The sequence below is a fragment of the Alligator sinensis genome, unplaced genomic scaffold (assembly GCF_000455745.1).
Source record: "Alligator sinensis unplaced genomic scaffold, ASM45574v1 scaffold1450_1, whole genome shotgun sequence".
In the NCBI taxonomy this organism is placed as follows: Eukaryota; Metazoa; Chordata; order Crocodylia; family Alligatoridae; genus Alligator; species Alligator sinensis.
The window spans coordinates 468,754-479,896 of record NW_005842873.1 but is presented as its reverse complement, the minus strand read 5'-3'; the positions used below and the strand labels follow the sequence as shown (position 1 = coordinate 479,896).

The 11,143-nt window shown below is 53.5% G+C and overlaps 1 protein-coding gene across 7 annotated transcripts in view; it reads left to right on the top strand.

Annotated features, from left to right (window-relative positions):
* The window catches only part of PHTF1 (putative homeodomain transcription factor 1), a 16,424-nt gene extending 7,739 nt beyond the window's left edge, over nt 1–8,685 (top strand). For 3 of the 7 annotated variants that reach the window (XM_025191953.1, XM_025191951.1, XM_025191956.1), the window contains exons 8-16: nt 1,383–1,592; nt 3,949–4,077; nt 4,664–4,936; nt 5,159–5,290; nt 5,435–5,521; nt 6,182–6,337; nt 6,645–6,740; nt 7,289–7,414; nt 7,673–8,685. In XM_025191953.1, coding sequence (XP_025047738.1) covers nt 1,383–1,592; nt 3,949–4,077; nt 4,664–4,936; nt 5,159–5,290; nt 5,435–5,521; nt 6,182–6,337; nt 6,645–6,740; nt 7,289–7,414; nt 7,673–7,693 — 1,230 coding nt within the window. In that variant the 3' untranslated portion in view covers nt 7,694–8,685. Of the gene's footprint in view, nt 1–1,382; nt 1,593–3,948; nt 4,078–4,663; nt 4,937–5,158; nt 5,291–5,391; nt 5,522–6,181; nt 6,338–6,644; nt 6,741–7,288; nt 7,415–7,672 lie in introns of those variants that run through there. The other 4 variants (XM_025191952.1, XR_003091823.1, XM_025191954.1 and 1 more) reach the window with 4 other exon arrangements.
* The last annotated feature ends 2,458 nt before the right edge of the window (nt 8,686–11,143 follow it).

The following is an 11,143-nucleotide window of genomic DNA, read 5'->3' as shown; positions in this document are numbered from 1 at the left end:
CATCGTTGACCACAAGATGAACATGAGCCTGCAATGCGATGCGGCGGCTAGTAAAGTGACCAAAACGCTGGCTTGCATCCATAGATGGTTCTCAAGCAAATCCCGGGACGTCATTCTCCCCCTGTACTCGGCCTTAGTGAGGCCGGAGCTGGAGTACTGTGTCCAGTTTTGGGCTCCACAATTCAAAAAGGATGTGGAGAAGCTTGAGAGAGTCCAGAGAAGAGCCACGCGCATGATCAGAGGTCAGGGAAGCAGACCCTACGATGACAGGCTGAGAGCCCTGGGGCTCTTTAGCCTGGAAAAGCGCAGGCTCAGGGGTGATCTGATGGCCACCTACAAGTTTATCAGGGGTGACCACCAGCATCTGGGGGAACGTTTGTTCACCAGAGCGCCCCAAGGGATGACGAGGTTGAATGGTCACAAACTACTTCAAGATCGTTTCAGGCTGGACATAAGGAAGAACTTCTTTACTGTCCGAGCCCCCAAGGTCTGGAACAGCCTGCCACCGGAGGTGGTTCAAGCGCCCACATTGAACACCTGCAAGATGAAACTGGATGCTTATCTTGCTGGGATCCTATGACCCCAGCTGACTTCCTGCCCTTTGGGCGGGGGGCTGGACTCGATGATCTTCCAAGGTCCCTTCCAGCCCGAATGTCTATGAAATCTATGAAATCTATGAAATAGTTGCTTCAAGCAGTTTAGTTATCAACAAGCAAGAGATTCCATAGCTCTCCAATTATGTATATGTTTTATAGCCTGCTAAAGTAGGAGAGCCACGAGGTGAAGATTTTTTCTCCAGATAGAAGGCTTTGTAACTGACACCATTAAAAAAGCTCTCCATTATTGTTCTCAATCCTTGTAGTGAATTTTGAAACAGTTAACAATGTGCCTTTTGTTGAATCATCTCTTGGTATGCTTGGTGCGGCCTGCGATCACTGTTCCTTAGGCACTCATCTCTCGGAAGGATGACATTTGTGTTGGGGTGATCATCAAGCTTTATTCTAAAAAACAATTCTGTTTCATAGAAATCAAGAACGCCCTCCCATCCTGCTGTATAAATCCTCACTAACCTCTTTCCCACACTGAAGAAGAAGCTAATAAAATGCACTATAAATTCTGGCTCTGTTTTCTCAGGCTTCAGACTTTTCATGAATCTTGTGTAAGTTATTCTGAAGGTGGGAAAACACTGATGACTTTTTGCTGTGAGTTCATATTCAAAGGCTGCCTGCTGCAAAAGCATCCCTGTGTAGAAGTGTCCTTGGAGTTCCAGCTTGTCAGCATGGCTTGAGGGGTGGCTGTGGTGACCATGTAGCTTTAAGCTGCAAAGCCAGTTTCTGTGCCTTGGTTGAAGATTTCTGATAAGCCTTCTTTCTTCTTTGAAGGAATCCAGGTCTTGTTTTAGTGCTGGGTCCCGGAGCTGCAGCATCTCCCGGAGGGACTCGGAGAGCACCCGCCACGATTCAGAGACGGAGGACATGCTTTGGGATGACCTGCTCCATGGGCCAGAGTGCCGCTCCTCCTATACCAGTGACAGCGAAGAAGCTAACATGAGAGGAAGTAAACGGGATCTGAAAGAGGATGTTTTCCAGCAGGTCTGTTGAACCACTTGCACCAAATTAGAACGCGGGTGGGCAAAATGCGGCCCATGGGCCGGATGCGGCCTGCCAAGCCATTCTACCTGGCCTGTGAGGCCCCTAAAAAATTTAGAAAATTAGTATTTATCTGCCTGTGGCTGCCTGTCATGTGGCCCTTGATGGCTTGCCAAAAATCAGTGAGCGGCCCTCCACCCAAAATAATTGCCCGCCCTTGAATTAGAAGGAGAATATGAAATAGTCTTCTGGTGTTAGCATCTAGCCCAGGGGTTTTCAACCTTTTTTAATAAGTATACCCCCGGTGGCCAGATGCAAAGGGGGTGGGGGGAGCGTGGTGGCAGGAGCTGCACGTGGAGGACAACAGTGTGGTGTGGTTAGTGGTGCTGGTGGCCGCCATGTGTGAGCTCCCCCCATCAGCATCCGGCCGGCTGAGTGGTGCCTGTGCAGCCCTAGCCTACTTGGATCTGTCCCAAGCCACCCAGCACTGGCCAGGGTTTTTTTTGGCACGGTTTTAGGGCACGGTGGCAGAAAAACCCTGATGTTCAAAGTGAAAACCTTCCCCCCCCAGCCGTTCAACCAGGGGTTTAGACGCCTAGGGAGGCCAGCTTTCCCCACCAGCTTCCATACAAACCAGCATAGCCTCCTGGTGTGCACCTAGTCCCAGGGACTCACTGAGGGGCTAGAGGGGTCCAATTAGGCTGAGGCTTGAACCCACAACCTTTGCTACCATGGGTAGCACCCTTATCACTGAAGTACCAGGGAAGGATGAAAGCTATTTGCTGTCATGGGCCCCTTGAAGCCCAGTGCCCAGACCCCCTCCATTGAAAGAGGCAGGAGCCTCCCCACAAAACAGGGAGAGGCCAAGACCTCAGCACCAGCAGCAAGAGGTCCTGCACTATGCACCACAGGACCCAGGTGTCTCAGACTCTCACTTCTGCGCCCCTTGAGTCTTTCCATGTGGACATGCACTGGCTGCACTAGAAGGGGAGCCCTGGGAAGGCTACTGCCTCTGCCTGCCTGGTGGCCAAAGCCCCATGCTTTCATGCAAGGTCTTTGGGTTTGACTCTGCACAGGGCCAACACCCCCTGATCGCCAAGGCCGATCATATTTGCCGTGCTGGAGCAGACTTGTTCCAGCCACCCATGCTCGAGTCCAGAGACGTCGGGCTGGAGGCCGGAAGGTCTGCCTTTGTCTGTGGCCACGGGAGATGCCTGGAACGAGCGAAGCCGCGTGGCACATTCCTCTGGGCTGTGGGGACCGTTTTTCTCCAGGTGCTCAGCAGGGACCACTGTGGGGTCCCAGCTCCTGTGCGACCCCAGCCAAGGGGGTGCAGAGAAGTGGGGCTCGGAGGCCTCCAGCCACAAGGGAATTGGGACCCCCAGCCCGCGCTTCCCAGCATTGTGCCCTGGCCCCCCGGCTCTCGGAGAGACCTGGGGCTGGGGGGCAGCGGCAGCCTTGGGCTGCCCTCGGGGAACTGAACAGCCGTGTCCTGCAGAGCTCAGATATGTGGGGACCCAGGGAAGGCTGCCTGCCCCAATATTCTCCCCCGGGGCCTGGTCTAGACCAAGGTCGAGCTGCAGAGCTGCCTCTGGGGCTTCAAAAGGCTAAGGGCCACGAACCAGGCAGCCACTTGGCAATACCCGGACCAGCACCCCAGGGCGGCTGTCCTCATGGAGGAGTCACCGTGCTGTGCCCAGAAGGCTGCTCACCACCCCAATGAGCTTCTGCTGTGTGAAGGCACACAGGAGCTGCGCAAGGGGCAGGCCAGCAGCCAGCGCTGGACACCCTCCTCTGCCCAGCACTGGGAGGCAGAGCCTTGCTCTGGCTGTGGGGGGAGCTCTGAGCCCAGGGGACCAGTGCTCCCCACTCAGGGCTGCACAGAAGCTCCTCTGCCCTCCTGGGGGCAGAGGAGCTGCCCCCAGGAGGGCAGAGGAGATCCAGCACCGGGCAGGGAGGGCCCGGTGCTGGATCATGACAACCCACGGCCGTGGGCTGAAGGCAGACTTGCCTGCAGCACCACCTCTTCTAGCCCCTTTCCCTTTCCCTGAACTGTGTGGAGTACTGCCACAGCCTCTAAAACTTTGTGAAATATTTCTTTCTTCTCAGTTAAGGGGTGTGTGTGTGTCCTGATGGCAGTGCTTTGCTCAGTGGATGTATTGTTTCAGTCTTTACTGTTACTGTAGGATGTCTGCAACATTCATAGTGACCAGAAGCCCTGTCTGGATTAGGGCCTTGTGCTAGGAGTGGGTGAATACCCACTGGAAGAGTTAGCTTGCAGCCAGACACTGTCCGTTAAAATGTTGCCTCTTTTGAAATGGTTTGTATCTTCTGTACAACATTGCATTGTCTTCCTTAGAACCATTTGTTCTGGCTACAGAATACCAGCCCTGCATCTGCAAGAGTGAGTGCCCTCATCTGGGAAGGGAACGAGTGCAAGAAGCTGGACATGTCTGTACTGGAGATCAGTGGCGTTATCATGAGCAGGGTAAGAGGAGCATGATGGTGTTTGATGGGAAATGTGATGCGTACAGGCTGTACAAATCAAGCACTTCAGAGTAAATCTGGCACAGCCAGGAGGGTCTGGCATGCTCTGAAGTAGCTCATTAGAGAGATGTAAGCAGCTGTGTTTAGAGGTGCACCGATACATCGGTCCAATATTGGATCGGCACCGATATAAAGAAAACTGATTGTATTGGAAATTGGCCTGATGTTGCCGATAATTTGGTCAATAAATACCTGTGCACACGCGCAGCCACAGCACAGCACGTTGGTAGTGAGGAGCACAGCCCAGCAGCTTGGAGAGCTGCATGCAACTGGTAAGTCTGTTGTGGTGGAGAGGAAGGCGAAGGGAAGGGGCGTTGGGGTGCAGATCAACACTCTCCACGGTGAGGGAGGGAGTGGACCAGGGGCTGGGGTTGGCACTGCCCAGCTAGGGCAGGGCAGGCATGGGACGGAGCCGTGGCTCGTCAAGAGGGCATGAGGGGCAGCTGCCGCCACTGCATGCACCCCAGGAGGTCACGAGGGAATGGCGGGTAGCCACATCACACTACTGCCCTGTCTCTGCTCTCCAGGTCAAAGCCTATCAGCAGGGAGTGGGCTACCAGATGCTGGGCAACACCATTACCATCGGGCTGGCGTTTCTTCCCTTCCTCTACCGGCTCTTCCATACCAAGAACCTGGAGCAGCTGTGCTCCATTTCTGTGAAGGACCTGCTGCATGTCTTCTGTGGGGCGCCTACCATTACCCCTGTCATCATCCTGGCTGTGATTAACTTCCTCGAGCGGCTGTGCTTAACCTGGATGTTCTTCTTCATGATGTGCGTTGCTGAGAGAACCTACAAACAGGTTTGTCTAGTTGTGCCCTTCCTCTTCGTCAGTGTGTCCTTTCCCTTACTGCAGTAACCGTGGCGCTGCTTAGCAGTTAATCTGTAACTAACCTGGCTTGCCCGTGTTGATAAGCAACAGCCTAATCGCGTAGCCCCCGATCCAGTGCTGCAGTAGGGGAGCTGTTCCTGTTAGACAACCCCAAGCGGCACAGCTTCTACCCATGTGTATTTGTCTTTGCAGCGCCTTTTGTTTGCCAAGCTTTTTAGCCACATCACATCTGCTCGGAAAGCCAGGAAGTATGAAATCCCTCACTTCAGACTCAAGAAAGTGGAAAATATTAAAATATGGTTATCCCTTCGCTCCTATCTGAAGGTGAGACTTGCTTAGCTGATGTTTGCAGCTGGCATTCAGGGCATCACTTCCTTTTCCTGGGTAGCAATAGCTGTCTGTCTGTGGTCAATATTTTGCTGCAGCTCCAGAGAGATCCAAGCTTTGAGTCATTATTTGTTTCCACAGAGGCGAGGGCCCCAGCGATCTGTGGACGTAGTTGTATCTTCCATCTTTTTACTGGCTCTGTCAATTGCTTTTATATGCTGTGCACAGGTGAGACTTTCACATTTGTTTCCGGGGAGTAAGGACAAGCTGGCAGTAGAGTGTATGCTGCTACATGTAAATGGCCTATAGATCCCCTCTAAGCTGCAGAGAGGCCCTTACAGAGCTAGTGACAATTGTAGGGCACTTGAGGCTGCAGACTAGCATGCTCGCACTGTGGGTCAGTGCAGGGGTTTTAGGGGTGAAATGGGAGAGGCTCACAGGTAGGTCGCTTAACAAACCATAAGCATGTGGGATCATGGGCAAGCAGGGCTGGAAGGGCCCTCCCAGCATCACATCTAGTCCAGCCCCCGGCCCAAGGCAGGAGCATCTCTAATGGGTCTGTCTGTCCATCCTGTGCGTGAAAACTTCCAGGGATGCAGACTCCACAATTTTTATTCCAATGCTTGACCCACCCTCCTGCTCTCTCACCTCTATTTCCCCTGCTGTAGTTTGAGGCTGTTGCTCCTAGTCCTGTCCCCTACAGCCAGGCCACGTCCATCTCCACCCTCTCTATAATCACCCGGTGCTCATGTATAGCTGGCAGGGCATTGCCCTTGGTCCTGGTGTGGGATAGAGGGTATGTGATGTAGTCTGACCTTTGAGCTGCACCTAGTGGTACCATGGACTGTTTCCGGCGGGTTGCTGATTTCAGTGTCACATTCTGTGCAGGTGCTAAAAGGTCACAAAACATTCCTGAACGCTGCTTACAATTGGGAGTTTCTGATCTGGGAAGCAGCCCTCCTCCTCTTTTTACTGCGCCTGGCATCCCTGGGCTCTGAGACCAACAAGAAGTACAGCAATATCTCAATCCTGCTCACTGAGCAGGTACTTCTGCTGCGGTCCCCTCCTTGGGGCTTCCTGTTTGTAATAGGAGTGGGCACACACACCCAGCAGGGGACCAGGTCTTGGATGTAAATGAAGGGAGACAGACAGTAGTGCTGGAACTAATATTCTGTGGTCAGGTTGGGGAGGGGAATGTTCCCCTCACTTGAGACCAAAGTTCATTAGTCCCATGTGTGTTAACGACTGGGACGCCAGTAAGTGAGCAGCAGCCCCAGCAGCTGTGGTGACTGGGGGTAAGAGTGGCACCACTGGCTGCCGCCCTGCTCTGTAATACATGTTTCTGTCACAGATAAACCTGTATTTGAAGATGGAGAAGAAGCCAAACAAGAAGGAGCAGCTCTCACTGGTGAACAATGTGCTAAAACTGTCTACAAAACTCCTGAAGGTAAGTTCCCGGCTGAACAAGCCTTCTCGAGGCTCACAGAAACTGGACTGGCTAGGATGCTGGTGTGGAGAGACCCCGGACTCTCACACCCACCTAGTATTTCTTTAGGCACTGCTGTCTGGGCCCAGCTGCTGTCTCATGCCTCATAAGCCCTTTGAAGCAGACCCCATCTTTTTGGTTTGCGCAGCTTCTTCTCCCTCCCCCACCCCCAATGGGCCTGCTTGTTACAGGGCCAAACTTTAGGGATCTCCCCTGCAGGCATGGTATTACACAGCTGACTTGAGCCATGCCAAGAAAAGAAAGTATGTGCAGCCAGAAGGAGCATAAACTGGCAGGCTCGTGGCTAAACCAGCCTGCTGTGTCCAGCCATTCAGCCACTAGCTATTAAATGCAATAGCAGGGGCAGAGAGCTACCCTATGGCCAGTGGGAGCCGAAGGACAGGTACACTTGGGAGGGGAGAAGCAGGAGCCTGCCTGTATCCACGCTGCTTAGGCCACTAGTGACTGCACATCCACTCTTGTCCTAATCTCCATTATTCTCTTTGCAGGAGCTAGACACGCCCTTTAGACTCTACGGTCTGACCATGAACCCTTTAATCTACAACATTACGCGTGTTGTGATCCTGTCGGCTGTTTCAGGTGTTATAAGTGATCTTCTGGGATTCAACATCAGAGTAAGTGCAGCTGAGATGGCCACGGGCATGCTCTCTCTGGTGGTCACTGCGCTGGGCTGATGGAACAGCTGAGCCCTTTCCTGACTCTGCCACTGTTAGGTGCTGGCCAGCTCCTGTCACTGCTGCCACGTGCCTGACAACACTTAGCACTGAGGCCCCAAGCATCACAGCCCACTAACCTGAGGGGTCTGGAATGGGACTGTTGGTATACTCCGATCTGGTTGCTTTCACACCCGTCTCTCTAACCTCTCTCTCTAGTTATGGAAGATTAAACCGTGAACTGACCACACGCTGCAACTCAGCACTCCCCTTCCAGGCAGAGGGGCAGAGCAGAGAGAAGAGGGACGGTGGCTGGCTGCAGAGTGCTCGCAACCTCCGGCAGATCTTTCACCAGTATTTCTTACCTGGAGGTTTGGTTTGTGTCAAAGGGTCACCCACAGCTTATTTCATCACCTGCAGAATAAACGGGTGAAGCCAACCCACAACCCACTGCTGAGTGATGCAGTGAAATTCAGGGCTGCAAGATGAACACACTTGAGCCATCAGTTGCCTAGCAGAGTCATGCTGCTTACACGAGGAGGGCTGTTTCCCACCAGGAGAGAGGATAGTTTCGAGGACACTAATGCACGACACCAACCCACAGGCCTTAGCAGAACGAGCGAACAGGACTGCATCCGTGTGTGAGACGCCTTAAAGCACTCCGGGGGCAGTTCAGCAGCTACCTACTGTCAGTGGGGTACACGTATCCACCTTCATGGCAGTAGGTTGGAGGAGGTGGGTCAAGGCCATCTGGTAAGTCTTAAAGCTTTCCACTTCGCCGTGCCTTAACTCTATAGACACACCTGCCTCAGAAGGGTAAGGCCCAAATCCTCAGTGACAAAACCGAAGAGCAGGCTGATGGGCACCGCGGTTGCTCATTTGTTTCTCTTCACGTGTTACTTGTGAAGAAGCTTCCCCCAGAGGCACAGCTCCACTGCGAGGTGCAGCTCACAGTCTCCCTTCCTTGTGGTACGCTGGCTAGTTTCTAACATATTACGGTTGAAGTCGGTCACGGAGCTCATGTTCTGCCAGAACGAAGGGATCCCTTTTCATAACGTCCTTCCTCCCGCTCACATCGTAAGGGGCAGGCTGGCAAAGGTCCCTTTTTGTAATAAATCATTTCTGCAAAACTCTTTGCTGTACCACGAGAGGCTGCGAGATGGAAAAGCAAGTGACAATAGTTAACAAAATGTCTGTGTTTAGGTACAAATAAAACTACAGAAGCAAACGATCGTCGGATGATGTGTTGCCATCTTTTTTGTCGGACTGCAGTCAATTGTGAATTAAGAAAAGAGAGAAACACATTTTCACTGAACATTACCTTGTCATCTGAAAAACACCACCGCTGCTGAAAGGCAACAGACATGCATCATACAGGGCAAGAACCAGCAGGCCACGAGCTGGAGTTTCTTTTTAATATCTATATAAAAAATAATGAGTGATTTACAGGTCTCTCTCTAGTCCGAACCTCAGAAGTATATATAAAGGTGCTGTACAATATATAAACATTTACATCCAGTACATCCATATGTTGCTTAGCATTCCAAGGCCACATTGCTAAGTCATCTTATACAGTAAGTACAGATACAGGTTCTCTGGAAAGGAGGAATCACAAACAGATAGGACACCAAATCAGGTCACAAGGCAAACGATCAGAAAAAATAGCATTTGGATGAGTACTTGCCGACAGGAAGGGAAAGGAATTTCAACGGTGCTAAGTTTCTGAATTTGGTACTGTACTCAAAGTCTCTCCTTTATAGGGGTTATCAAGTTGGTGTTGGGTGACTGGTCCACCTTTCCTGACTCTAGCTTCTTTGTCTAAAATCTCAGTACTTTTCCATCCTGACAAGTGGTTAGGCTCATGCATCATTGTCCTTAGGTGTTGCTTTTCAATCACTCTGTTTACAACATTCTTCCATTATCCTGGTGTAGGCCTCCCAACCCCAACTCCCTTCCCAGAGCTGGAGAGCACCCAGGGGTCCAGGCCCACCTCCTGCCCCCCACCTGTAGAGTGTTTTTTCTGCGTGCTGGACACCATGTTCCTCTGCATCTACGTGGTCAAGGTGCTGGCCAAGATCATGGCCCTCGGCCTGGACTACCGAGAACGACATGGGTGAGTCCCCGCCACTTCCAGTTTCCCACAGGTCTCTGCCTGGAGGGGGAGATCAGGGGCCACTGCCTGGCTCCCCCCAGCCCTCGAGACTTCCTGGTGATGGGGCTGATGCTGCTGGACTTCGTGCTGCGGCTGGTCATGCTGCCAGGAGACGTATGGTTCAAGGATGCCGTGGCCCTGCTGTGGCTGCTGCGCATCTTCTAGGGCATCCGCACCTTCTGCCTTGTGCACCTGCTGATCAGCCTCCGGTCGAACCCGACCCCTGCCCTCTCGCACAGGTCCCTGGGCCCTCATGCAGATCCCTTCTCTCCTGGGTGACCTTCCCTGACTTCCTGACTGACTTTGCACTGATTCCACGCTGCACACAGACACACACTGGCCCCTGACCCCTCATGCTGATCTCTGACCTGGCTGACCCTTCACACCTGGCTAGACGAACACCTTGCTGGGGTCATTTGACCCCAGTGCTCTTTCCTGCCATGGCAGGGGGTCGGACTTGATGATCTGTCAAGGTCCCTTCCGACCCGACCAACGATGAAACTTCCCAGCGGTCACTCTGTCTGCACAGGGTGTGGGAGCGCCTGCAGGAGCTGGCCGGCACCTTTGCGCTCTTGGGTCACTCCGACGGTGCCATCCTGTTGCTCATGTTCACCTGCCTCTGTATCCGCCAGGCGCTGGGGAGGGTCCAGGGGGCTCAGGGCAAGGGGTCCCAGCTTGTGTGGTTGCCTTGACCTTCTCCCCCACTCATCTTCTCAGTGCTGCTGCATTATCTGTTGGTGCGCTCCGACCCCGGGTGTTTTGGCCACTTGGTGGATACCGTCTTCACCCTCTTCCCACTCCTCATGCTGGACGACTGGGACTTCATCTACTGTGACAGTGGCCAGCAAGGTCTGCAGGGTGCCGGATGCCTGGGTCCTATCTAGGGGAGGGGGCAGGACTCCTGAGTTTTCTCCCAGCTCAGGCAGGGGTGTTGTGGGGTCAGGGACCTGGACACCTGGGTTCCTCCATGGCTGATCCCCATCTTGTTTTCCCCAACAGGTGCCTCGCCTCCTACAGGCACCTTCCTCTTGCAATGGAGGGGCCTCGGCGCTGCGCCTCAAGGGGCCCAGGGCCGGAACAGCTTTCAGCCTTCCCCAGTAGTCTGGTGTAAGTGTACCGGCAAAGGTGGTGGGTTCCAGCCTGGCCTAGCTGGAGCCCTCAGCGAGCCGGTGGTGCTGCTTGCTAGCTGTGTCCAAACAGGCTGTGCTGGGAAGGCCAGCCTCCCTGGGCATCTGTGCCCTGGTTAAGCAGTGGCATTTTGTCTTGCACCTTGAACATCAGTTTTTTGCCATGGCGCACTAAAAGTGCCAAACAACCCAGACCACTGCTGGGTGTTGCAGGACAGATCCAAGTGGGCTACAGCTCCAAATCCCCTCTGGCTCTTAAAAGGGGGCAGCCCCTCTCCTCCTGGCCCTGCGACCCTCCGGGGGCACCTTGCACTGGGCCCGCTACAAAGGAGCCCTGGGGCAGCTAAGACCCCCCGCCTCTGGGCCCGGGGGCAGTGCAATGAACCACGGAGCTGCACTCCACCCGTTTCC